Source organism: Sapajus apella, unplaced genomic scaffold, assembly GCF_009761245.1.
Source record: "Sapajus apella isolate SASKATOON/1434 unplaced genomic scaffold, GSC_monkey_1.0 scaffold74, whole genome shotgun sequence".
NCBI classification, from domain to species: Eukaryota; Metazoa; Chordata; class Mammalia; order Primates; family Cebidae; genus Sapajus; species Sapajus apella.
In genome coordinates, this window is record NW_022437014.1 from 901,730 (window position 1) to 929,629 (window position 27,900).

The following is a 27,900-nucleotide window of genomic DNA, read 5'->3' on the forward strand; positions in this document are numbered from 1 at the left end:
ACTGGCTTCTAGGACTTGGCAGTTACTATATTCTAGGCCTGTTTCTGTGGGAGTGGGGCTCCTGTTGTGGTTCTTAAATGTCCCAAGAGCTTCTTAGAGCTTAAGGCATGGGATCTAAGTGGAAAAAGAGTCAGGGATTTCCCCATGTGGAGTGCCCAGTTTCAGAAGCAACTTACTGGTATGATCAAAGGGGCTGGCCTTGGCCTTGTGGGAGGCTCCCAGTTATAGCTTCTGAAGAAGCAGTTTCAGTTACCTTCCTGGGCCCCAGTTTTCCCCACAGCTGGATAGGGATAATAATCCCCTCAGAGGTCCGTTCTTACTCTCGGGAATCCCCTTGCTTTATTTTCCAGGACTCCCCCTGACCCCCACATCTATACTGGCAGGTAAACCTAGGCTCAGAATCCATACATTATGATCTCTAGTTCATGCAATGAACTCAGTAGCCACTCAGCAGCCCATATCCAGGGTAAGCTTAGGGTCCTCCTTCTCCAGGAAGCCTTCTTGGATGTCTGCCCAGGGCGACAAGCATCTCTTTGATAATCAGCAGCATACAGCTTTGTCTCTACCTGTTCCTTGAAAGCTTCATACACGTGAGTCCTGTCTCCTCTGCCAGCAATTGGAAGACAGGGAACACAGCTTATTGACACTTCTGACTTTGCTTACCTAAGTGTCCCTCAGGGACAGGATGCCATCTTGGTCATTTTTGCATCTTTGGTGCTTAACACAGTGTTTGGCACACAGTAGGTACTCAGAAACTTGCTTTTTACCATTTACTGCTGAGTCTGGCATGGTGCTAGGTACAAGGTAGCTGCCAAATAAAGACTTGGTAATTGGCTTGAGCCAATCAGTGCTAGTTGATTGAATAAATGGGTCCCCCTAAAGATACAGTTCTGAGTCTCTCATCCTGTTGGTACTAATGTCCTGATGCCCCAGACAACTCCTTTTCCTTATCTGTGGCATGAGAAGGTTGGAGGAGATCATCTTTAAAGCCACATTAAGGGGAAAAACCATGAATGGCTATAGGCCAACTTCTTCCTAATTATTTCAGTAAACATTTAATAAGCATATATTATGTGCAGGGCAAGATGAGTATGCCAGTTGTCAGTAAGTCTGTGGCTAATGAGGGCAAGGGGGAGACAGGTACACAGCTCAGGGAAGCCCCAGACCTGTGCCAAGCCAAGGTATGAACAATGTGCCAGGAACTTCAAAGTTAGGCACAGATGATTTTTTTTAGATGGAGTTTCACTCTTGTTGCCCGTGCTGGAGTGCAGTTGTGCGATCTTGGCTCACCGCAACCTCTGCCTCTCGGGTCCATGTGATTTTACTGCCTCAGCCTCCCGAGGAGCTGGGATTACAGGCATGCACCATCACACCTGGCAGCATTTTGTATTTTTAGTAGAGACGGGGTTTCTCCACATTGGTCAGGCTGGTCTCGAACTCCTGACCTCAGGTGATCCACCTGCCTCAGCCTCCCAAAGTGCTAGGATTACAGGCTTGAGCCACCATGCACAGCCCCAGGCATAGATTTTTCTTGAGGCAGAAGTGAGTGGGGAGGGCTCACTGAGTGGGAGGCCCTTCTTTGTCTCTCGTTGGCCACCTTCTGCATGACAGACCTCAGGACATCAATTGCTTCTTTGAACCGTGCGGTGGCTCACGCCTATAATCCCAGCACTTTGGGAGGCTGAGGCGGGTGGATCACAAGGTCAAGAGATCGAGACCATCCTGGTCAACATGGTGAAACCCTGTCTCTACTAAAAATACAAAAAATCAGCTGGGCATGGTGGCGCGTGCCTGTAGTCCCAGGTACTTGGGAGGCTGAGGCAGGAGAATTGCTTGAACCCAGGAGGCGGAGGATGCGGTGATCCGAGATCATGCCATTGCACTCCAGCCTGGGTAACAAGAGCAAAACTCCATCTCAAAAAGACTTCAGGACCACGTTTGGAGAAATTAGGTTTAGAACAGCAGAGGCCTTGCAAAAGGTTGTTAACCAAAGACAGAATTTTTAAGCACTAGATGTCATTAAAATCTTCGTTGGCTCACTCAAAATTAAGGCAATGAAAAATTAATTAAAGTGGATTTCTACTTGGCTCCTGCTGAGATTCTAGGGTGCCAGTGACCAGGGTGGAGCCTTATTCTGTACTGAGCAGCAGGAGCCAGCAGGGCAGGGGACGCTAGGCCAGAGATACTGCGGTGGAAGCACTGTCCCTGGCTCTTGGCTGCTTAGAAACTTTCTGGTAGTGAGCACAGGCTGTGGGGCAACTTAGTGTTAATTATTTATCTGAGAACCTATACTGCCAGAAATGACTGCATTTCTTTCTCTTTGCTGTTCATCGCCTTGGGACAGGCTAGTTTAGGTTTACTCCTGAAATGCTTACTAAGCACTTCCTGTACTGATAGCTTGCATTTACTGAGCACTTACTATGTGCCAGGCACTGTTAGCACTTTATAGGTAGTAACTCATTTAAGCTTCAAAACAACCCTATAGTTGCAAGGATAATTATCTGTGTTTTACAGACGGAGAGTTCAGGCCCTGAGAAGTTAAAAGACTTACTTAAGGTCATAAACCCAGGCAGTCTGGCTCCAGAGCTGGTTTTTAACTACCGTGTTATCCACGTCTCAGTGTGTGGCAGGCAGTGGATGCAATGGTGAATAAGGCAGATGCCTCCTTAGAGCTGATGGCCATGTGAGGGAGGCAGATAATGAACAGTTACTACAACGGTCACTGAATTCTGATTTAAGTACCACAGTAGGAAAAGTGTAGGGTAGAAGAATTAGTAAAGGGCATGCTTTTGTCTTGGCCAGGAGGGGGGTGGGTATCACAGGAGGGGGAGCGCCTTCCCAGAGGAGGAAAGGTTTACATTGAAATCTAGTAGATGAGGAATTATCAGGTGAAAAGAAGGGGAAGGAGTGATCTAGGCAAGGAGGGAATAGCACGTACAAAGGCCAGGAGTCAGGAAGGGGGTTGGCTTCCCAAAGAAGTAGACTATGGCCCTGATGGCTGGAATGTAGTGAGCAACAAAGTGAGCAGAGCGAGGTGGCAGAGCCAGATCCTGTGAGCCCTGGGCCCTGGTAAGGATTTAAAATTTTATGTAAGACTCGTGGGAAGCCATTGAGGCATTCTGAACAGGGACTGACATGGCAGATCTGGGTGGATCTGGGTGCAGAATGAATGCAGCTGGGCAAGAGTGGAGGCTGAGGCAGTGCCAGACGTGGGATGGTGCCCAGCAGACCGCATGGTGGCAGTGGGATGAAGAGATGGATTTACCTGGCGTTTAGGAGGCAGGCTGACAGGATAGATACAAGGACCAGGATTCTGAGACTGGACTAAGGAGAGAGTCCCTTGTCCCCTTCTCCATCATATTCTCTACATTGAGCACTTACACCCACCATGTGTCAGCCTTTGACCTTCTACTGGAGTGACTCCAGTGCCTTGGACAGAGCTTGTAACTAATAGATGTTCAATAAATACTTACTTGAATTGAATGGAACGGAGAACAGGAACCCAGAGCAGATATGGGGAAAGATGCATATTCAGGGAGCAAGAAGAAAGGTATTGAAGGAGAAAGAAGGGTCAAGACAATTAGAATACAACCCAGTTTGGCAGTACCTGGGTGCTGGCACAGCAGGGAAGGTTACCTGTCCATCCGGCCAGGCAGCAGCAGTGCCCTGTGACGGGGTCACACCCGTCAGCGTGGCTGCAGTCACAGTGTTCACTGCAGTTCAGCCCAAATGTGCCATCCTGTGGAGAAGACCAGGAGAGAAAAATGGTCAGACCCAAACTTCAGGGGTTTGTGTACTTCTACCGGATCTTTCTTTTAACATTTTTTTTACTTTTGGAGGGTCCAGTAGGAACTCCTGGATCTTGATGACAGAACTGAGCCACAACCCCACAGGGATGTAGGGAGACTGGGGCACAGTGGGGACACATTTTGTAAGTGGAGATCAACACAGTCCTGAAAACACTCACAGGAGTATGAGGCTGGAAGGGAGGGAGGTGATATTCCTACCCTACTTTTCAGTGGTCAAGCTCAGAGGCCTGTAATGATCATTGACTAAAATCGGACATGAAAATGCACTTTGCAGATTGTAACACGTTGATGACATGTGAGGAAAGACTATGATTTATTCTTTGTTGCCGGGAAAGAAGGTGGTCACCCATTCTCATATGCTCGTTAGGTATCAGGAGGTTCACAGACCTCGTTTTTCCTAATCCTCACAATAGCCCCTGATGTGATTCCATCATATTCCCACTGTAAAGATGAGAAACAAGGTTAGAGGGGTGAAGTAACATGCTCACCCAAAGTAACCTCCCCAACTTTGGGTAACAAAGGATGTGACAAAGCTGAGATTTGAACCCAGGATTGCAGGACTCCAAATTGCTCATTAGACTGCATTGCTCATTCAATAACATCAGCTGGCTTAACTTATTGGCATCTTTTTTTTTTTTTTTTGGCGATGTCACCAGGCTGGAGTGCAGTCATGCGATCTCGGCTCACTGCAACCTCTACCTCCTGGGTTCAAGCAATTCTCCTGCTTCGGCCTCCTGAGTAGCTGGGATTACAGGCATGTGCCACCATGCCCAGCTAATTCTGTATTTTTAGTAGAGATGGAGTTTTTCCATGTTGGTCAGGCCGGTCTCGAACTCCTGACCTCAAGTGATCCACCCGCCTTGGCCTCCCAAAGTGCTGGGATTACAGGTGTGAGCCATCATGGCCCAGCCCATTTGTATCTCAGATCCGTAAGACGCAGTGATTCAGTCTGGGTGGTTATTGTTGAACAGTGCTTGTGTTAGTCACCACGCACTCTGATCATGCGAGTGTAGGAAGCTGAGACATCACCAAGGAACGGCAGCTCTCGTGGATTAGTAGGGGCTGTCTCGTAGCGCTGTGCTGCAAAGGAGTCTGAAGCTGCATTTGAGCTCGATGCCAAGGTCCGTAATGTTTACCAAGAGCAGCCAGGGAAGAGTGATGCCGTGTCACCACATCTGCCAAGTACTTGCCATTTTTACACGAGAGGGATGAGGGCCAAAGTCGTAAAATAGCCACAGAGCGGTTCGGACTAGGATTGTGACCTCAATCCGAGTGTCCCATCACCTAGCTTAGTGCTCTTCTCTGTGCGCTCCTGTGGACAAACTAACACCAGGGAAATGGCGGGCATAAGAGGATGCTGAACCCAATGTGTCCCTCCCCACCTTGGCACTCACCGGGCAAGGCAGCTCACAGGTGTCTCCCAGCCAGCCAGGGGTGCAGGAGCAAGAGCCATCCATGGGGCTGCACGCTGCCCCGTTGTCACAGGTGCAGCTCTCATTGCAGTTCAGGCCCCACGTCCCACTGGGACACGGCAGGGTGCAGTCCGGGCCCTGCCACCCTGAGGGGAGGGAAAGGGACTGTCACTTCTCCATCCAGGTCCAGTGTGTCCTTTTGCCCACTTGCCCCAGCTCTGCACACAGCATCCTACCCAAACCATTCCACACAGTCAGCTCAGAAATACAACGGAGCTGTTAGGAGAGCTGGGCGAGAACCCGGGTCTCCTACCTCCGGGTGCTCATGGTTCGTGCTGCAGGCAGATGGTCCCACCTGGAACAGGCACCAGCTCAGGTGCAGAGTGCTGTCTCTGCCCAGGTTGGAGTCTGGAAGCTCATCTCAGGGCCCTCTGTTTGAGGGACAGGCTGAGTCTCCGTTCTGAGGCTGCTCGCTGGCCTCTTTGTCTACCGTACCATTGTTCCCCTTCCCTGTTCTGTGACGGGGGCTGCCCCCTGCCCTGCAGACTGCATATCCCAGGATCCCCTCAGCTGGCTCCCAGCTCGGCCGCCCGTGGGAGACCTGCCCATAGGCTGGAGGGCAGAAGCAGGAGAGACAGGTGTGTCCGCTCCCTCGGGCCTCTGGTGGTGCAGCCCCTTTCTGCACGTCCCAGCTCCCACCAGGTGGCCCTCGCTCCCAAGCTCTGGGAACTCTTCCTTTCATCCCTCCGACCCTAGGAGTGACAGCGGCTTCCCCTACAGGTGTAACGCCTGGGTTGCACACCTTCCCTGTGTGCTCTTCAGCTCTTCCAGCAGCATTGCAGTGAATCCCCTCATTATATTCCTGCTGCTGAAGTTCCTGGCATGGGTTTCCAACCAGTAGAAGCTCCTGACGTTGCATGTGGGTAGGATTGGGGCCGCCCCACCTGAACCCCTCGGCTGGCAACCCACCTGGGCAGTGTGCTCATGTGGGGGATGGGCTTGGGAGGGAGGGCCCGTTACCTTCCTTGCAGGTACAGGAGCCGTCCACTGGGGAGCAGGTGCCACCATTGTTACAGCTACAGATGGACGAGCAGTTGGGGCCGTAAGTCCCTGCTGCACAGGAAATGGCACAGAACTCTCCCTGGAAAGGGAGGGGGGAATTTGGGATCACAGGTTGCTCCACGTTGGATGGAGGTAGTAGGCAGGATAATGACCCCCGCCACCCCCAACACATCCGTGTCCTAATCCTTGGGATCTGTGAATACATTACCTTACATGGCAAAAAGGGACTTTGCAGATGTGATTAAGGCCCTGGAGATGGGGAGAAGGTCAGGGGTTATCCAGGAGGGCCCAGTATAATCATGAGTCCTCAAGAGTAAAAGGTGACCAAAGAAGGCAGGTCAGAGGGATACACCATGAAGTCCTCCACCCGCCTGTGCTGACTTGGAAGATGGAGGAAGGGGCCACGAGCTGAGGAATGCAGCGGCCTCTAGAACCTGGATCAACAGCTCCTTTACAGCTGGCAAGAACATGAGGGCCTCAGCCCCGCAACCAGAGTAACTGAATTCTGCCAACAACGTGAGTGAGTGGGAATCAGACCGTCTCCTAAAGCTTCAGGAAGGAGCACGGCCTGCCGGCGGCACCTTGGCTTCAGTCTCATGAAACCCGCACCGGACTTCTGACCTTCAGGACTATCAGATAATAAATTTGTGCTGTTTGAAGCCACTAAATTGTGATTTTTTTTTACAACAGCAATGGAAAACTAATATTATAACCCTTATCAGTTATTGGAGGGGTCAGGCCTCCAGACCACAACTCTTGGGTGGGCAAAGCCCCCGGGGACCTTGACCCCAAAGTCTGTATTAGGCTGAAGCAGGACCCAGTCTAACCCTTTGCCTCCCAGTCTTATTTCTTACCCACAACCCCATGACACGAGTAGTAATATCCTATCCCCATGTGCCTGAGCCTCAGAGAAGTTAAATGTAAATGACAGCTAATGCGTATTGAGTGCTTTCTTGATGTCATGGACCACACACATACCATGTCATCTAATTGTCACAGCACTCACAGGAGATAGAAGCCATTGTCTCACCTAACAGTTAACGCAACTACTTAACTCTGCCAAGGTCACACAACCAAACCCAGTTGCTCCTGTTTGGAAGCCAGGCTGGCTGCTTAACCATTACATGACCGGGGATCCTCAACTGCTACCCTGCAAAGCATTCTCAGATGGGGATGAGCGAGCTCTTGAGAATAGTCCCGGTAAGGGATAAGGGAGGAAGTCTGGGCTGAGGAAAAGTGGAACCAAGGCAAGGCCACAGTAACCTCCGCTGGTCTGGCAGGAAGCTCTGAAGCTGAGATGACCCCTGGAGTTGTCCCCCTTGGGGGAAAGGGAGGGAGATCCTTTATGCCCCCATCAATCACTGGCCATTCACTGGGGTGGGGGAAGGGGCTGTGGCTCTTCAGATGAGTCGGCTGACTTGGAGGGCAATTCCTACAGAGGCCCTCACCCGGGAGCCACTTTCTGGCAGCTGGGGAGGAATGGGTACTTCTGTCCTGAGGGGTGAATCTGGGCCTCCATCTACTGGTAAGTGGGGGTGCTGTTAGCTCCAGTAAGGAATTTGGAAGAGGGGCAAGTTACAGAGTAGGGGGACCAGGAATGGAGTCCTCAGAGGCCTTGAGAGGTGGGAGCATTCAGTTAATCAGAGAAAAGCGGGGTAAAGGCCATCCAGGTGGGCAGAGGGGTGTGGACAAGAGTTCTGGGGAGTACTGCTCTATGGGTGGCTGAAGGGGGAGTGAGGGAGATACGTAAAAGGGGGTCTGGAGCCTAGAATGCCAGGGGAGGGAGCTTGGGCTTTCTTCCCTGAGGTCCCTACTTAGGAATCTGCAGTGGGGCTGTCTACCGGAGCAAGTGGGCAGTGGATGTTGAATTCCCACCTCCCGCCCCTAGGGAGTGCCTCAGCCAGCGTCTCAGGTCTTACACCTGAGCTTTCCATGGGAATCCTGATAAAAAATCTGTCTGGGCCCCACTAGCTGTGTGACATGGGATATGTACTGCCCCTTTCTGAGTCTCGGTTCCTGCGTCTCTAAAATGACAGGCTTGACGCAGAGGAGCTCCCTTCTCAATCTAAGGGTCTAGGCCTCTGTCTTTACTCCCATGTGGACCACAGAGAGACTAGAGGGTGTGGGTCTTTGCCATGGAGAGGCTCTCACCCAGCCCTTTTCTGCTTCTGTCCCGTCCTCAGGGTCGTCAGTTCCTGCTCCTTCCCCTGAGTCCCCAGCAGGCCTGACCAGCTGGAGTCTGTCAGCTTTCCCGTTACCTAGAAAATTCCAATTTTTCCAAGACGATAAATAGCACCTAAGAATCTATTTGGCCTCTGAGGGCCTTGGCCTGGGTGCAGACAGTGGGCACAGCCAATGCCTTTCCCTGCATGCATGAATCTGCTATCAGAGAGGAGGAGTTTCTTTCCCAGTGTCCTCATTAGTGTCCCCAACCCTGATCACCCTGCAAGGCCTCGGGTTGCCTGTGAGCCCCGTTGTGGGTTTGCTGATGGGGCTGAGTGCCCTGATTCATGAAACAGGATGCCGGGAGCCCAGCTCAACACATCTGCTCCCCACAATGCTGTGTCAGTTTCCTCCCAGAGAAGCCCACACTGGGTCTTTGAGGCAGTCCTGGGAGGCCACCGGGCTGAGATGGCTTTCTGATTCCCAGAAAAGAAAAGGGAGACTCAGAGACGGGCGGTGGCTTATCCAGGACCCCTGGTATGTTAGTGCCAGTGAAGGTGAAGGAGAAAGAACCAGATCTTCCATCCTGAGAGGCAGCAGAGGTGAGGGATCAGAGGGTGGACTCCGGCACCATCCTGCTTCCACAGCGCATTCACTGGGTGATCATAGGCAATTTACTAAATCCCCTGAGCCTCCGGTCCCACATCTGTTAAATGGGAATTAAAATGTCCCCTTCTCATAGGATTATTAAGAGTATTAAATTAGTTATTATTTGTGTAGCAGTTAGAATAGTGCCTGATAGGGAGAAAGCACTATGCAAGCCACTAGTACAAAGACACAGTATCTCTTAGGGAAAGAATACACAAAATCCTCCTAGGTTGAAGAAGGAAGTTCTAAGGCCAGGCATGGTGGCTCACGTCTGTAATCCAAGCACTTTGGAGGCCAAGGCGGGTAGATCACCTGAGGTCGGGAGTTCAAGGCCAGCCTGACCAACATGGTGAAACCCTGTCTTTATTTAAAAAAAAAAAAAAAAAAAAAAGAAGGAAGTTCTAGAGGAGAGATCCATTTCTCAATCAAAAAGAGCCAGCCCTGAAGGAGAGGAGGAGGCAGGGTGGGTTCCCCTGGCGGGGGGTTAGGCAGAGTCCTGACTCCATGCCCTTGTTTACCTTTCGATCACCTTCTCTGGGCTCGGCTCCCTGTTCCCCCTCAGGTTTTATCACCACACACTATGGGCATGGTCTTGGGGGACAGAATGATGACTCCCTGAGGGCCACTGTTCCAAACACTTTGCATGTGTCAGTTCCTCTGATATTGTGAAACATATATTAGGTCTTCCTCCAGTTTCCTGCCAAGCAACGCCTGGAACCCTTAGAATTTCCAAAGTGAGGTCATCTTGTGTGCTAATCATTGACTGACAGCCGCTTCAGGATGGGGGCTGGTCACCGGAAAGACCAGGCAGATTAGAAAGCGGGGGACTTACAGCCCCACCCCTCGCCGAGGGAGGAGGGTATAAGGAAGAGGGGCTGCAGGTTAAGTTGATCACCAAAGGCCAATGATGTGATCAGCGACCCTCTGTTAAAACTCTAAAGGACAGGGTTTAGAGAGCTTCTGGAAGGTTGTGCACCTGGAGAGGGCATGGAAGCTCCACACCCCTTCCTACACCAGGATGGGTGTATACACCCCTTCCTACACCAGGACGGGTGTATACATCCCTTCCTACATGTCTTGCTTTCTGCATCTTTTGTAATTTCCTTTATAATAAACTAGTAATATGCTTCCCTGAATTCTGTGAACCTATCTAGCAAATTAATCGATCCCAAGGAGGGAGTTGCAGGAACCCCGATTTATAGCCTGTCAGAAGCACAGGCAAAACAGCCTGGAACTTGTGACTGGCATCTGAAGGCAGGAGGGCCTGAGCCCTGAGCCCTCCACCTGGGGGACCTGACGCTGTCTCCAGGTAGCCAGCGTCAGAAATGAATTGGAGGGCACCCAGCTGATGTCTGCAGCAGAACTGACTGTTGGCTGGTCTTTGTTGAGGAGGAAAAGAGAAGAAACTCTTTGTGTTTTTTTCCACTTAGCTTCTAATAGCAAAAAGTCCCAATGGAGAATCAGACAGTTTCTAAAGTGCGCAGCTCTGCCCTGGAGGAATGTAACCTTTGCACAACTGACTTTAAGCACTCTCCTCTTGCACGTCACTGTCCTTGCCCCCTGGCCTTGGCACCAGTGCCCACGGGATTCTAACAACTCAACAAGCACAAGTTTTACACTAACAGTTAAAGTTTTTGTCAGATTCCCTAACTTCTAGCCTCTAATCTGATGGCGAAGCCTGGTCTGTAACTGACTGGCCGGCCAGTCTCTGGTGATTGACGTTCAAAGCAAACCAATCACCAGCCTATCTCAGATTAGACTATCAGCTCTGCCCACCCCGGGGCATCCCCTGGCCCAAGGTGTAGTGATACCTGTTTAATTTGGGGTACCACTAACAAGCAAGCCTTAATCGTGATGGTCTGCGTGGGACCCCGGTCTACATGGGTCAGCATTTATGTCCGCCCGTGCTCAGGCAGTGGGTGTAGACACCTGTGTGTTTCTTTGGGTGTTTGCCTTGGGTAGGTCTGTGTAGATTTTCTCCGGGTGTCTTCCCTGACACCCCTCCCCAGCCCACCAGCCCTACCCTGGTGGGAACTGGGTGCTTACATAGCAACCATCATCCCGGCACCCGAAGGTTGTGGTTGGCTCAGTGCCTTCCTCCACCTCAGGCTGTGAGCTCCATGGGGATGGATCCGATTGTATTCATGTCTAGATTCTCAGTGCTTGGGCCCCTGCTGGTACATAATGGATTCTCGATAAATGTTTAATTGAAATGAGATGTTTGTGTGTACTTGCCGGCTTCTACTGTGGACAGAACCAGAAGGACTGGGCATTTTCCATATACTTTCTCTCATATGCCAGGCAATTCAGCACATGTTTGCTGAGTGAGGGCCAACTCTGAGCTGGCCATGTTGCAGGCTCCAAGGGCACAGAAGAGACTGGGCCCCAGTCTCTGCCCTTGGGCAACTTCCAGGCAGTACCCACAGGTACATTCATGCCCACATCCAGGTATGTTTCTTTTTTTCTTTTTTTTTTTGAGACGAAGTTTTGCTCTTGTCGCCCAGGCTGGAGTGCAATGGCACGATCGGCTCACTGCAACCTCCGCCTCCTGGGTTCAAGCAATTCTCCTGCCTCAGCCTCCCGAGTAGCTGGGATTACAGGCACCTGCCACCATGCCTGGCTAATTTTTTTTGTATTTTTAGTAGAGATGGGGTTTCACTGTGTTGGCCAGGCTGGTCTTGAACTCCTGGCTTCAGGCAGTCTGCCCACCTTGGCCTCCCAGAGTGCTGGGATTACAGGTGTGAACCACTGCGCCTGGCCCCTTATTTACGCTCTGCCTCTCCCAGAGAGACTGGATGCTTCATGAGATGAGGGACTTTATCTGTCTGGGTTCCCCAGTACCCGGCACAGAATACAGGAATTTTGTAAATAATGTGACTGGCATCTGAAGGCAGAAGGGCCTGAGCCCTGGTAGAGGCCCTGCACACACAGGCAACAGAATATTGTCTAGTCTGAGGATGAGCTCCACGCTAACACACTGACTCTGAGCCCCCATAGGGGCTCTTGTGAGAAGGAAAACCCAGGAGATGCCGGTCTATGTTTCCATGCCTCACCCCATTTCCCCCTGCCCAACTCTGCCTCCCAGAGCGTGAGAAGCACAGGCAAAAATTATCCAGTTGGCCTCTAGAGCATCCACTCAGGGAGTTAAGGCCTTCTGAGCTGAACAGATATTAGAGGTGGTCAAATCCACCATGAGCCAAAGTGGGCCCATAAGGCAGAGCTGGGGCTTGTGGGCTGTGCCGTCTACACCTGCCTCCCTCCAGCCTAGTGCCTGACCCAAACCGGCCCGTTTCACGTCAGCTGATCTCGTCACATGCTGGAGAAAAGGCCAGGGTGAGAGCCAGGGTTGTGAGCTGGGGAGGTTGTTCCCCCAAAATCACCATCCAGAATTCCTGCTGGAAGTAGTCTATGTTCTCTTCTGATAGACTCATGTGAATGCAAGGTAATACATACGACTTGGTTTCTTTATCAACCGTCTGCGGCTATTGAAACCAGTCTCCCCAACTTTTCACCACTAAACTCGTTTTAGTATGCTCCCCCTAAAAAGCCCTCTCCATTTGAAAGACGCTGCCGTCACTCTGGGCTGGTGTCCAAGGCCAGTCACGTATTGGACAAGTGCAGTTTGGCCGGTAACCACATGCCATGTGACGCCAGTGGCAGCTTCTTGTCCACCAACCATGACCTAGATAGTCCTATGATGTCACCTATGACGAATCAGAGCTTCTGATCAGCACACACTAACCTGGGGTATCACGTAGAGTTAATTTAATTCTAATTAAAAGCAAAAGAAAAACCTTGGTGTTTCAGTTAGCCTCTTCACAGGTAATACAGGATTTCCTGTAGGTTTTGTGAAATGTTCCAAACTGCTCTTGGCAACCTGCTGCAGCCTTTACGAGTGTCTAGCTGGAGCCAGGCGCGGTGACTCACGCCTGTAATCCCAGCACTTTGGGAGGCCGAGGCGGGCAGCTCATGAGGGCAGAGATTCAAGACCAGCCTGCCCAACATGGTGAAACCCCGTCTCTACTAAAAATACAAAAATTAGCTGGGCGTGGTGGTGCGCACCTGTAGTCCCAGCTACTTGCGAGGCTGAGGCAGGAGAATCACTTGAACCTGGAGGCGGAGGTTGTGGTGAGCCAAGAAGGCGCCACTGCGCTCCAGCCTGGGTGACAAAGCAAGACTCAGTCTCAAAAACAAAACAAGTGTTTAGCTGAGAACCACTGGCTATGTCACCTCTAAGGGCCCTTTATCTCCGAGTATCTTCTTGCCTGGAGTGGGGTTCTTAATCCAAAGGGGTGAGGAATGGTAGGAAGCAGGGGCAGAGATGGGGAGCCCTCTTGGGCCTCTAAGAATCACACCAGCTGTGGTCCACCTGCTCTGCTAATGCATGGCCTGTCCTGATGGTGGGCACACACCTGTCCTGATGGTGGGTAGAAAGCCCATAGTGCTAGGGCTGAAAGGGACACTGGGAATCATCTGGTTCAGCTGCCTTGTTTTATAGGTGAGGAAACTGAGGCCAACAAAGGGAAAGTGACTTGCCCAAGATCACACAGCCAATGCAAGGTGAACACTCATTTGGAGCTCAAATCTCCTGGCTCCCATTCGACCACAGGATGCTAACAGTCCAAGTATGGGAATTCTGGGTTGGCCTGTGCCATCCCCATTCATGTGGAAAGCACACTTGCCACCTAAGCACAGAGCAAGATATCCAGAGAACACGGCCCTGATCTTGAGGGAGCACCACCCACCAAGGCCTAGATGCTCTGACCCTTTCTTAGCACCTGGAAGCGGATGCTTCGGCGTCTGTCTTCATCTCTCCCCATCTCCCCAGCCCACGCCACCCACAGGGCAGCTCCCCCTGCCTCTGCTGGGGATGCCTGCCAGTCCTGCTCAGCATCTTCATTCTGTGAATGCAGAACGAATGGGAATCCTTCCTCCCATCCAAGGGCCTGCTAATTATAGATGCTGCACTGGCTATTAACATCTTGAACTTGATTTGAAAACACAATATACTAACAAACCCTCAACGCTGGTCCCACTGAAGCTGCAAATCGCTCCTCTACCTTCCACCCGCCTCCATGCATCACGTGGCACAGGCCCAGACCCCGGTGGGTAATGAGTTATATGTTCTATTAAATTTGTTTCAAATATTGTTTATTGGATTTTTCTCCTCTGCAGTATGCTGCTTTGTAGTTTGGCCCTGTTTGGGAAAGTTAATCAGCAGCTGAGCTTCTCATGTTGATCATCCATTTACCTTGCAACGGACAGGTTAATGAGTATTTTTTGGAGGAGAGGGAGGATGGAAAGTGGTTGATCCTCCCTTACACAAAAGAGGGAGGCATTGTGTGCATTTGTCTTCTAGTCCCCTTAAATATGCTCTGTAGGTAGGAGGCCGTGTACACGGAGTGGAAATGAGTTCTCTAGATCCAGGCCCAGGTGGCACGAGCCTGCCAGCCTGTGGGAGCTCAGCAGACACCACTCTGGGACCAGCAACGTAGGAAGTTGCCTTTCCTTTTGTTGGAGGAGTAGGTGGGATAGCTCAAGGCAAGGATGGGCCCTGGACCTGGGGTCAGAGTACATAGGTTCAAGTGAGGCAAAAGCACTAGCCCAAGGTGACTTCCTCATTCATTCATTCATTCATCCATTATTCATTCAGTCTGGAAGTGTTCCTTCAGCATCTATGACAGGCACGGCACTGATAGGCCCTGGGTCTTGCTAACCATTACACTAGACTACATGAGACCTAAGGTCCCTTTCAGCTCCCACGCTCTTTTTTTTTTTTTTTTTTTTTTTTTTTTTTTTTTCTGAGACGGAGTCTCTTTCTGTCACCCAGGCCGGGGTGCAATGGCGTGATCTCGGCTCACTGCAACCTCTATCTCCCGGGTTCAGGCGATTCTCCTGCCTCAGCTTCCCGAGTAGCTGGGACTACAGGCGTGTGCCACCATGCCTGGCCAATTTTTGTATTTAGTAGATATGGGGGTTTCAGCATGCTGGTCAGGCTGGTCTCAAACTCCTGACCTCGTGATCTGCCCACCTCAGCCTCCCAAAGAGCTGGGATTACAGGTGTGGCCACCACGCCTGGCCCTCACTCATTAACTCTCCCCAAGCCCTCCCACTTTCAGGGCAGGTTCCCCTGTTACTGCTCCGTTGTGTCACCACAATTGTAATGAAATAATCATTTTTTAAAATTCGGCTCTCATTGACTAGACTGCAAGTTCCATGAGGATACGGACTGAGTCATTCGTGCTCAGTACACATGGGTTGAATTATTCAGACGTTCAGGAAATGCTTCTTAAGTGCCGGTATGTGTCAGACACTGTGCTAGGTCAGGGGATACACAGGGAGCGGAACAGAGCTTGTCAGTACCGGCTAGTGGCTAGACAGGGTGGGGCATAAAACAAGGCTGTGGCATGGGAGGGCCACAAGCTAGTCCTGCCCTACTCCCAGGAGTTCTGCAGGAAGCCCGCAGTGGCTCTGGTTGCTTCTGTTCCATCACCCCAGCCAGTCTTGGAGTTCCGGAGCAACTAATGGGGACTGCTTGGGGCGTCCAACGCCACATCCATGCTAGCAGCTTGACTATTCACAAAGCCCCGTGCCAGGCAAGTGTCTGCTCCTTGTTAGGCAGAATACCAGCCCTGGGCTGCTGCACTCTCCGGCCCGTCCTTGTCAGTCACACCCCACTCCCAGCTCTAAGCGCTAGGACAGTGGGACTCCCAAGTGGGGAGCCTCATTTGTAATTTCCTAGGGAGACAGAGTGACACGTGGCCCACAAGGCAAAGAGAGACTAGCTTGTCCAAACGCCGGCCGCGGCAGCCTCTCCAACGCAGAGCAAGCCTCGCTGGACCTAATTAGTGCGTCACTGATAAAGCAGCGACTGACAGCAGGTGTATGTTGGGGAGAAGAAATGCTGCATAAGTTATGAGGGACAGAGAGCCACAGCGGAGCCTGCTTGTTACAGCCATCCTGAGCCTGCCTTCCTGGGCTGAGGGAGGAATACCCACAGCCTGTGGGGCTGCGTTATTCTGTCTGGCTCCCACGCAGGGGGAAGGAGGAGAAAGGTTAGCACTGGAAGCCCCTTTAATACTCTCACCTATGTTTGTCAAAAATGAATAGGCTGCCAGTGATCTGAGGTTGCTCTGTGCAGTTGTGTAGGGTGTGCACTGCACAACTCTAGAGGTTTTATTCAAATGACAGTCATTACAGATTTGTGTGTATATTACATCAGTTTTCTGGCAGATGTCAGTAGAATGTCTTAAGAAAGGGGTTACTTATTCTAATTTGCACAAATATGCAACATAGCTCTGAGATCTCAAGAGGCCTCTTTGGAGGAGCACAGACGCCTTCCAACAGTTCCCAAGCAGACACCAATACATTTCAGAGAGACCTCGCTGGGTGCAGTGAGTCATGCTTCCAATCCCAGCACTTTGGGAGGCCAAGGCAGGTGGACTGCTTGACGTCAGGGGTTCAAGACCAGCCTGGCTAACATGGTAAAACCCTGTTTTTACTAAAAAATATAAAAATTAGCTGGGTGTGGTGGCAGGTGCCTGTAATCCCAGCTACTTGGGAGGCTGAGGCAGGAGAATAGCTTAAACCCGGGAGGTGGAGATTGCAGCGAGCCAAAATTGCCCCACTGCACTCCAGCTTGGGTGACAAAGCGAGACTCTATCTCAAAAAATATATATATATTTTTCAGTGAGACCTGAGAGGCAATCCATGTGGCCAAGGAAAGATGTTTCAGATCAAGTTGAGGCCATGCCACTCACTGGCCGTGTCATCCGGGGTGCTCCATGCCACTCACTGGCCGTGTCATCCGGGGTGCTCCATGCCACTTACTGGCCGTGTCATCAGGGTGCTCCTGGGGACTCAGTTTCCCTTCTCCTCTGTATTGATGCTCTTGTGCTACCTGTAGCCCCTTCTCCTTTTCTAACCGTTCTTCTTTCCTGAGATTCTCGACTGAGTTTAGAGAAGGCGTTACTGGCTAATATGGGCTTATTGAGCAAACTCAGGAGGGGCATTTGTACCTTATCAGGAGGCCCAGAATCTAAAATCTCTGGAGACGTTTGCACATGCATCATGGGAAGCCCTGGATGGAACGGAGAGCAGGACTCTGGTCCTCACCACTGACCACACCCCTTCACCCCTCCAGACAGGGCTGGCCCAGTGCCGTAGGGCAGACGCCCCCATCCCTAGTGCTGATGACAGGACAAAGGAAACTCTATGCTTTTCACACCTCCTTGGTGACAGGCTTGTCCCAGGCATTTCTTTTTTTTTTTTTTGAGATGGAGTCTCACACTGTCATCCAGGCTGGAATGCAATGGCATAATCTCAGCTCAATGCAACCTGCACCCCCTGGGTTTAAAGGATTCTCCTACCTCAGCCTCCTGAGTAGCTGGGATTACAGGCACCTGCCACCACGCCCAGCTAATTTTTGTATTTTTAGTAGAGATGGGGCTTCACTATTTTGGCCTGGCTGGTCTTGAACTCCTAACCTTGTGATCCACCCCCCCTTGGCCTCCCAAAGTGCTGGGATTACAGGCATGAGCCACCTCGTCCCGCCTGGTACTTTTTTTTCCCTCTGATCTCCTTTTGCTCGGTAACAGCCCTGCAGGGAGAGAATTCCCTTCCCAGAGAGAGAACTATCCTAGAGAGGGGCCAAGCCAAGGACAAAGAGGTCAATCTGCCCTAAGTCACAGCATGGGAAAAGGAAGGAGCAGCTGATCCCCAAGCTCAAGGTTTCTCCCCTAGAGCGGGCTGCGTTGACCGCACACAGGTGGGAAGCGATGGGGACTCAAATGTCCCCAGCACCTGCAACGTGCCAGGCTTGCTACCAGGAGCCTGTGCTGTGTCATTTCATAATCTCCTGTCGTACCCATTTGCTGTTAAATGTATGTTGACAACGAAGGCAGAAATGGCTAACGGGGGGCGGGGGGCTATGCTGGGAACTCTTAGGGGGCATTTGTGTCTTCTGTTGTGAGGAAGCTCCTGAAGTACAAAAGGTTTCAAGACTAGGTTTGATGCTAAGATGACGGAATAACAGGCAGTGGGAGTGAGTTCATATTTAATAATGTTCATCTTTTGAATGAGAAAAGCTGGTTAGAGTGATGCTGATGACCTCGGACACGATCAGCATCCCACTCCAGGCAGGCCTCTGCCCTTATTGAGAAGGAAGGGCCTTCCTGCTGCAGCTTCGATTCCCCGTGCCTGGCCCTATCTCTCCCTGCTTCCCTGGGGCTGAGCCCTGTCCAGAGCTCTTGTGGTCCCTGAGGGGCTGGGGGTGAGGATGGTAAAGGTGACAGGGTTTTAGGGCATCTCTTACAGGTCTGCTGGGACCTGCTCCCTTTGGGATCAGAATGAAGCTCCCCTGCAAAGCCTGGGTCTCCGTCTTCAGAGGTTTCTGTGCAATCATTGATAGCATATGACCTTAATCAATCTATGTTAGGTTTCATAATTTCCACAGTGCTTAAAAAAAAAAAAAAAAAAACTTGTCTTTTTTTTTTTTTTAGACAGAGGAGTTTCGCTTTTTCACCCAGGCTAGAGTGAAGTGGTGCGATCTCGGCTCACTGCAACCTCTGCCCTCCCCGGGTTCAAGTGATTCTCCTGCCTCAGCCTGCCGAGTATTTGGGATTACAGGTGACTGCCACCACGTCTGGCTAATTTTTGTGATTTTAGTAGAGATGGGGTTTCACCATGTTGGCCAGGCTGGTCTCAAACTCTTGACCTCAGGTGATCCACCCACCTGGGCCTCCCAGAGTGCTGGGATTAAAGGCGTGAGCCTCACCTCTCTCTGCTTCCCTGGGGCTGGCCGAAACCTTGGCATTTTTGAATGCCAAAAAAAATTGCCTCCAAACTTCTGGGAAAACCTATGTTGGGTGTTGAGGGAGGTCTTTCTGGGCATTTAGAGGAGTGTGTGTGTGGACCATGGAGCGGGGGAGGGGCACAGGCTGGCCACTTCCCCACTTGCATGTTCTGCGGGCTGTTTTCGGTGAGCTTATGAGTGTATGTGTGCTAGCGTTGGTATATGTTCCTGATGTATTTCATGTGATTAACGCATGTGGGCCCTATGTGTGTCATATGTACCAGATGTACATGTGCTTTGATGGACTGACAGCAGGTTAGGGATAGGATTTGGGTCTGCTGTCCCAGAGTCCTGGTTTGCATGGTAGCTTAGAGGGCTCCCTACTGTGTGATGCATGTAGCATAGTATGTGAGTGTGGTGTGTGTGTGTGTATTGGTGGTGTGACGGACCAGGGGCAGGCTCAGCATCTGCACGTCAGACATCCAGGCTGATCCTGGCCATAGCGCCCCAGGGTGATTTGATCCTGGTGGCTTTGAGCATGGTGTGGCTCAAAGTCAGGGAGAGGTGGGTTGGATCTATAGGGTGTATATGCGTTCATACTCTAAAAGAGCCCCGCTCCCTGGGGGTGAGGGATGTGTAATGTGGATCTGGGGCAGTGGCCTACAGAGCCAGAGTCTGACAACAGTGACAATGTCCCAGGTGGGATCCATAATGTGGGGGACAGAGGGTCCTACAGAGGCTAATAAGGAAAACCAGGGTCCAAGTAAAATGCGATGCATTCATATTTACTGACTCTGTGCAGGGGACTGCGCCAGGCTTGGACAGGCTGGGGGTTAGCAGGTGGCAGGGTGGGGAAAAGTAGACATGCAGGAATACAGTGGACAGACCCCCGGAGCTTTCTGTTTAGTAGAGGGGAGAAAAATGTCCACAGTGTGCCACCAGACTGGGTAAGTCCGTGTCCTGTGGAAAGGCTCTGTCCCACAGGGGAGAAAGCAAGAAGGCTTTAGAAGGAGGTGGCAACTGAATGGAGACTGGAGGGTGCCTGGGCAGGATTTGGCCTAGGGGGATGGAGAGCAAGGGCATTTGGGGGAAGGGGCAGACTGAACAAAGGGGTGGTGGTCCGGCCACACGAGTGGGGGGGCTGTAGGGAAAGGCAGTTTGCATTTGCTGGAGCTCAGGGGTTAGGGGAGGGTGATGAGGGGCAGCAGCAGGAGCCTGGAGGTCAGGGTGGGCCCAGCCAGGATGGCCTTGAGTGCCAGGTGTCAACTTTGCTTGGGAAAGATAAAGGAGGCCCCCAAGAGCAGGTGAGTGACTGTTTTAGAAAGGCATCTGGGCCCTTCCTCTCTGGCTGAGGGTCCGGACTCAGGCAAATTCAACTGCTTATTGATTGTGGAATCACTATAAAAACAGTTATAGACTGAATACGAAGACAGCCCAGAAGTTAACACCAGAGAGGCTTTTACTGGGGAACAAAAAAGGAGTTGGGGTGTGGGGAAGACGGCCTGTGTTGTCCAGTGTCCCCCGGTCCAGCCCCAGTCCCAGCCCCAACTCCTGTAAACCATCAGGTCTTTTTGTTGTTTGAGATGGAGTCTTGCTCTGTCGCCCAGGCTGGGGTGCAGTGGCACGATCTCAGCTCACGGCAACCTCCATCTCCCGGGTTCAAGTGGTTCTCCTGCCTCAGCCTCCTGAGTAGCTGGGATTATAGGCACACACCATGCCCAGCTAATTTTTGTATTTTTAGTAGAGATGGGGCTTCACCCCATTGGCTAGGCTGGTCTCGAACGCCTGACCTCAAGTGGTCTGCCTGCCTCGGGCCCCCAAAGTGCTGGGATTGCAGGTGTGAGCCACCATGGCCAGCCTCTTGGGTCTTTAAAGCTAGTTTCCTCTAGATTTTTCTGGTCCTAGAGGTTTCTCAGTCAAGTTCTCACAGAGTGCCTCACCACACAGAACACGGTACAGTGTGCCCCCCACGAAGGCACCCAAACCTGGGAAGGGGCAGGTTTGATGGGAGCTCAGGTCAAACCTCCCTGCAGGAAAAGGTGGTAGTGGAGTCAGGCCTAGGACAGACCCTGTGTGGGGCTGTAAGCCTGAGGGAGGAGAGGGGAGCAGGGTCCCTGAGGGAGATGGGGTGGGAAGGAGTGCCCTGGGGAGCAGTGAGGGCCTGGTGAGGGGCTCAGCCCTGGGCTGGGGCCTGCTGAGATGTGCCAGAGACTATGTAACCTTGAGACACCAATTTCCTTGTTTGTAAAATGTCAGCGGTGACATCACAGCCCTCAGAGGGCAGTGAGAGCACATGAGATGGTGGTTATGAGTGTTTTGTATTGGAAAACAGGGATGTGGATGGATAGCATGTGACTGGGCACTCCATCCCCACAACCACCTGGGGAAGAGACGCCTCCCCTGAGCTGCCTGACACGTGCCCGATTTCCCCATCGATTGTCAGCCACTTCCAAGTTCAGCTCTCCTGGCTGCAGCACCCCCAAGGCCACAGTCAAGGTTTCATCCTGCTGGGGGCAATGAGGATCACTCTGGGTTTGCCCGCAGCTCACAGGCAGGGACAGGCAGAAGTGCCAAGCCCATGGGCTCTGCAACCTGATTACTGGGTTCAGGTCCTGGCCCTGTGGCTTTTTGGACCTTGTGCAAGGTGTTAACCCCTCTGTGTCTTGGTTTCCACGGATGTTGGTGAAGATGAAATAAAATACATAATGATCTTAGAACAGCGCCTGATCGAGAGCGAGTGCTACGGATGCCTTCACACGACCCACCAGGACCTAGCCACACTGCAGGTGCAAGAAGCAGCCACGATTCACCTGCTCTGTGCCAAACGCTTTTGTAGCGCTTGCCCTGTCTCATGTCAAAACCATCCTACAAAAAATCCACATGCGAGGCGAGCAAAGGGGGAACCTGCCCTAAGTCACCCAGGAAGAGGATGGCAAGGCTGAGATGCAAACTCAGGTGTCCCTGACTCAAAGTCCATGCTCTCCACACTCTGCCAAGCAGCCTCCACTGAAGACATGTGGGGAGTGATGGGATCTAGCATCCACTGAGCGCCTACTACATGCTGGGCTTTTTTTTTTTTTTTGAGACAGAATCTCACTCTGTCACCCAGTCTGGAGTGCAGTGGTGTGATCTCTGCTCACTGCAATCTCTGCCTCCCGGGTTCAAGCAGTTCTCCTGCCTCAGCCTCCCAAATAGCTGGGATTACCGACGCTGGCCACCATGCGCAGCTAATTCTTGTATTTTTAGTAAAGACAGGGTTTCACCATGTTGGCCAGGCTGGTCTCGAACTCCTGATCTGAGGTGATCCAACCACCTCAGCCTCCCAAAGTGCTGGGATTACAGGCATGAACCACCCACCCGGCCTGCATGCTGGTTCTTATTCTGTGACATCACCATCTCCCTACACAGAGAATGCAGGTCAAATACAGCACTGTTTTGTCACACCCCTGCTCCAGGTGGCAGCAGCTCCCTCTGGCCTGCTAAGACGAGACCCCACCCTGGCATGCAGGGCCCGCCTGCCCTGCTCACACTCTTTTGCTTCCATTCCCTACACCTTCCTCGACACCTGTGCCTCATGGCTAGGGAGCCCCTGCCTGGCTTCCCTGGGCCTGTCTCAGGGAATTAAATCTCCCTCCTCAGAACTTTTAGGAGACACGAGGACACTTATTTTTTAGTGTTTTTGGGAGATAACTTTTAAATAGATTTTGTTTTTTGCATTTACCCCCATTGTTAGTTTTCTTACTAGCCCCAATTTGAAATAATTTATTCATGACCTTTTTCTGCAATATCCTTCATTTTCCAGACATAATCACATCTTCTGGCAGGAATCCCTTCCCCTCCTGGGGTTGATAATTACTCTTGCAGATGGGATTATCGGTGCTAATGACTAAGGGAGAGGTGGCTGGGAGGGGCTGGGGCACTGAAGCTTGAGCCCAGGGGTAGCGGGAGCTTTCTTTGTTCTAAACCTACAGATTTTGTGGGGGTAATAGAGCCCGTGGGCTCCTCTGCACAATGAGGGTACCAACCCTGACCCCGTCTCCTGGGGCTGGTTAAAGCTCCAATGAAACAAGGTGTTGGGAAGGATGGGTAGAATCCCCAAGTACAAAGTGGGGATCCTACAGCTCCCCACTACACGGTGGTTGTGAGGATTAAACACAAGGTATATAGGACAGAGTGCCTGGCCTAGGGCCCACTGCAAAATATGAGCCAGCATCACCCCCTTTGGGTTGTCTACTTTCTCCAGACCTCTCAGGGAGGCCTCTGACTTGTGGCCCTATCCCCGCCCTCTGGAATTGGTGAAGTCAGACCCAGAGCCTGGGCGCTGGCTAGGAATGGGAGCCTGCAGAAGGTCCATCTATGCTAGAGACTTGGAGAAAAAGAAAACCGGGTGTACTTAAACCACAGATGCCTCAGATCCGCCCCAGCAGCTGCTTTTGCTGCATAGAGATTGCGGCAGCCACTAGGTCTGAGACAAAGTCCCAGCCCAGGCCCCAGTAATGAGGGCACTGATAATAAGGACATCAGGAACATGACAGCAAGAGGGTGGTCTGATGTGGCAAATGTTTATTTTTCAGAGTAGAAGAGTCAGCAGTTTTCCCTAACAAGCTGTATGGTGGGGTCCCAGAGGGGTAAGGCTGGACTTATCTTACTGACATAAAACCAATTTTCCCTACTTTGCTCTGTGAATTAATTGACAACATGATTTAGCCCCCGGTGACTCCCCTCATGCCCCCACTGCCTGCCACCCCCACCACCCCTCCCTGTGCAGGGAAATATCAGCAGGTAGCTGCTCTGAGTACAGCAAGCTCATGAGATGGAGGTGAAGGCGGCAAGAACAGTGGGCTGGGAGTCATGTCGCCTGTGTTCCATCCCAGCTCTGTTAAGATATGCTGTGTGACCTGAGGTAAGTTCACCTTCCCTTTCTGACCTTGGTTTCTTTTGCTGTGCACTATGGAAGCACTGAGCGTTCTTCCACCTCCCCCGTTATGAAGACCAATTCCTGCTTTACGACATTACCCGTTGCATCTCGCTCAGTGGGCCCACCGACCCGGAGGGACTGGTATTATTAATCCATCTCACCGACGAGAAACAGGCTCTAAGAGGCTATATTTCCTGAGGTCACGCAGCTGCAGAGTGACGGCTGTGGGATTCCAAAGCCCACGTCCTTCTGCGTGTAGTCCTCTCCACAGCCGCATAATAAGCCTCGACAGACGTTTAATGAACACTTGCTATGTGCCAGGCTTTGTTCTACATATTTTATCTAATTCGATCCTCAGCATAGTGCCATTAATTATCCTGTTTCATTGATGAAAAAATAAGGCTTGAGAAGTAACTCCAACAAGACCACACGGCAGGTGATAGCAGAGCTGGGATCTGGGTGCTGAAGTGTGTGTGTGTGTGTGTGTATGTGTGTGCACGTGTGCATGCGTGTGCACATTAATATTTTTGGATCATTTCAGCTATTCTGTAGTATTTGTACTCCTCTGCTCACACAGGCATGGCAACTAGAGGGTGAATGCCTCATTCCCTGCGCCACATTCAGGAAAATCTTTTACTACAATAATTGGGAAATTAGTCAATAGTGGGGCCGAGGGATGAGAAGCTAGCTTTCTGCTCTTAGGGCTAACAGTCTAGATCTCAGCTTGATGAAGAGGGAAACAATTAGAAGAGAAAATGCACACACATTATGTTCTTCTCACCTGGCTATAATTTTCAGTCCGCATTCTCCACTGGCTACACTTCTGTCACTCCCTAGTTCCAGCTTGGGAGCCACCCAAGAGGCAGACATGCACTCTGCCCGGCTGGGGGAGGCTGGGGGAGGGTGACATCTTTAAAGGACATTGGAAACCTTGGAGGGAAATTCAGTCACTGCTCCACTGATCTGGATTTTCATAACTCTTGCCCCCCTCTGCTGCCTCCCCTGGTCAGAGCAGCTGAGGTTTCTGTATGACCTAGCAATGGCATGGAGAAAAGGGAGAAAAATGCAGAAACAACTGTGTTCATTTGGGTGATGGAGTGCCCGCTCCCCTCGACAGCGTGCAGGGTTCAATAATGGCAGACAGGGCTTCAAAAAATTGCAGCATAAATAGATGAGCCCTTTAAGGTAATAGAAATGCTGTCATCCTGGGGAGAAATATGGGCCCTGAATCCCATGGGAGGGGACACTGGGGCCCCTCTGCTCTGCTTCCCGCATTTCCGTCCCCATCTCAGTGCAGCTGAAAGGGAGCATCTGGGCTGAGGAATGGCCAGAGGGCCCCTTAGATCCATGCATCCATGTGGGAGGAGGCAGCCGGGAGGGGGTCTGAGAAATCGTCTTTGCAGCCCTGGCAGTGACCTCACAGACGGTTACTGCAGGCACCAAGGTGGCAGCAATTAGTCCTACAGCAGTGGAGGAGGCTCCATCAGGCTGGTTGTCTAGGTGAGCCTTAATTAAGGAAAGGAAGGCTGGTCAGCAGAGGAACACGGTGGAGCTGAGGAATCGGCCTTCTTCCCCCACGTGATGAGGAAGACTATTCTCGGTTCTGTGTCTGCGCTTGGGAACCTAGGAGCCCTTGGCAACACTGCCATTCCCAGCCAGGGGAAAGATTCAACTAACTGCCTCCTTCCTCTCAACCCCATTTACACCTCCACCCCCAAGCAGGGCACTCAGGCCAGGACCAGTCAGCCTCTTCAAGTGAGTGACCCCTCGGTGTAAATAATAACAGCATTGGCAGCAGCATCATCAACAATAATGGCTGATGCTTGTTGAAAGATTACAAATATGCTAGACATTCTAAGCGCCTTATATGTGCTAATTAATTTAGTCAGCCCAATAATCCTATGAGGCTGTGTTATTATTCCTTTTCACATATAAGAAACTGGAGGCAGGCTGGGCATAGTGGCTCGTGCCTGTAATCCCAACACTGGGAGGCCAAGATGGGCAGATCATGAGAGGCCAGGAATTCAAGACCAGCCTGGGCAAGATGGCAAAACCCCATCTCTACAAAAAAATTACCTGGGCATGATGGTGTGTAACTTAGACCCAGCTACTCGGGAGGCTGAGGTGGGAGGATCGCCTAAGCCCAGAGAGGTCAAGGCTGCAGAGTGAGCGAAGACTGTACCACTGCACTCCACCCCGGGCAATAGAGTGAAACTTTGTCTCAAAAAAAAAGAAAGAAAGAAAAAGAAAAGAAATGAAACAAGGGGCAGGAGCACAGAGAGGTACAGTATCTTGCCCAAGGTCACACAGCTAATATGCAGCAAAGCTGGTATTTGAAGGCAGGGAATCTCGCTCCAGAGTCTCTGCAAACCACTACACAAAATTTCATAAGGCAGAAGCTCATGCCATTGCTCAAAGAATCTGGAGATGGTGTCAGGGATCAGCTGCTCCAGTCCTGCTGCTGCTATCTGTTTATCTAAATTTCAGAGAAGCCAACAGGTAGAGTCAAGTCCCAGCACTACTGGCAAAGCCCCTTGGGACATGCCATGAATTTCCTTACTGTAAAGGTGAGGAGATCGAGCCCATCTTGGCCAACATGGTAAAACCCCGTCTCTACTAAAAATACAAAAATCAGCCAGGCATGGCAGTGCATGCCTGTAGTCCCAGATACTCGGGAGGCTGAGGCAGGAGAATCACTTGAACCCAGGAGGTGGAGGTTGCGGTGATCAGGTCCCTGCACTCCAGCCTGGCGACAGAGCAAGCGTCTGTGCCTCCTCCACCAAACAAACAAACAAAAATATATATATACGGCCAGGCATGGTGGTATGTGCCTGTATTCTCAGCGGCTCAGGAGTCTGACGCAGGAACATCACTTAAGCCCCGGTGTTTGAGGTTACAGTGAGCTGCAATTATGCCACTGCACTATAGCCTGCTTTAACGGCATTGGTTCTACCAGGGATTTCATTCATTTCAGAGGGTTTGCTGAGCAAGATATTTGTGTGGTAGGCATGGTAGGCTGCTTAGGAAGTCTAGGGTTAGAGGGAGTCATGTTGTTGTCTCTAGGGAGATAGGCCCTGAGCATGAGCCACACACAGTGGAAACAAGGGATGGAATGGTTAATTCTGAAGAGAGGAGTGTTCCGGGAAGGCTTCATGGAAGAGGCAGCCTTTGATTTCCTGAAAGGCTGAGAAGGATTTTCATAGGTTCAATAGGGACTATGGGAAGGGCATTCTAGTAAGAAGGAAAGGTGTGAGAAAGAGCAAAGAGTCCCCAAAGAACATATAGGAGTGCCCCTTATCCTTGGTTTCACTTTCCATAGTATCAGTTACCTGAGGTCACCTGTGGTTTTAAAGTAGGTTTGTGGCCAGGCATGGTGGCTCATGCCTGTAATCCCAGCACTTTGTGAGGCCGAGGTGGGTAGATTGCCTGAGGTCAGGAGTTTGAGACCAGCCTGGTCAACATGGTGAAACCCTGTCTCTACTAAAAATACAAAAATTAACTGGGTGTGGTGGAACATGCCTGTAATCCCAGCTATTCGGGAGGCCGAGTCGGATGAATTGCTTGAACCTGGGAGGTGAGGTTGCAGTGAGCCGAGATCACACCACTGCACTCCAGCCTGGGCGACAGAGCAAGACTCCATCTCGAAAAAAAAAAAAAAAAAAAAAAGTAGGTTTGTACAATACAGTAAGATATTTTAAGGCTGAGGTGGGAGGACTGCTTGAGACCAGGTGTTCCAGACCAGCTTGGGCAATATAGTGAGGCTCCACCTCTACAAAAATTTTTTAAAAATAGCTGGGCATGGGCTGGGCGAGGTGGCTTATACCTGTAATCCCAGCACTTTGGGAGGACAAGGCAGGTGGATCATGATGTCAGGAGATTGAGACCATCCTGGCCAACATGGTGAAACCCCATCTCTACTAAAAACACAAAATCAGCCGGGCATAGTGTCATGTGCCTGTAGTCCCAGCTAATCTGGAGGCTGAGGCAGGAGAATCACTTGAACCCGGGAGGTAGAGCTTGCAGTGAGCCGAGATCAGGCCACTGCACTCCAGCCTGATGACAGAGCAAGACTCTGTCTCCCCCGACACCGCTAAA

At 51.3% G+C, this 27,900-nt stretch overlaps 1 protein-coding gene and 1 long non-coding RNA gene across 15 annotated transcripts in view; one reads left to right on the forward strand and one right to left on the reverse strand.

The window, feature by feature from the left end:
- MEGF11 (multiple EGF like domains 11) overlaps nt 1-27,900 on the reverse strand; it is a 388,577-nt gene that overhangs the window by 28,889 nt on the left and 331,788 nt on the right. For all 14 annotated transcript variants that reach the window (XR_004260666.1, XM_032251021.1, XM_032251020.1 and 11 more), the window contains exons 11-13: nt 6,242-6,362; nt 5,204-5,367; nt 3,637-3,739 (exon numbers count right to left, since the gene is read on the reverse strand). Coding sequence is in view for 13 of the 14 variants with exons in the window: in XM_032251021.1 (XP_032106912.1) it covers nt 3,637-3,739; nt 5,204-5,367; nt 6,242-6,362 (388 nt within the window). In the remaining variant the exon portion in view is untranslated. The remainder of the gene's footprint in view (nt 1-3,636; nt 3,740-5,203; nt 5,368-6,241; nt 6,363-27,900) is intronic.
- On the forward strand, nt 1,417-26,431 carry LOC116531990. The gene is made up of 2 exons (XR_004260667.1): nt 1,417-1,702; nt 26,373-26,431. It is a non-coding gene; the product is annotated as an uncharacterized LOC116531990 (long non-coding RNA).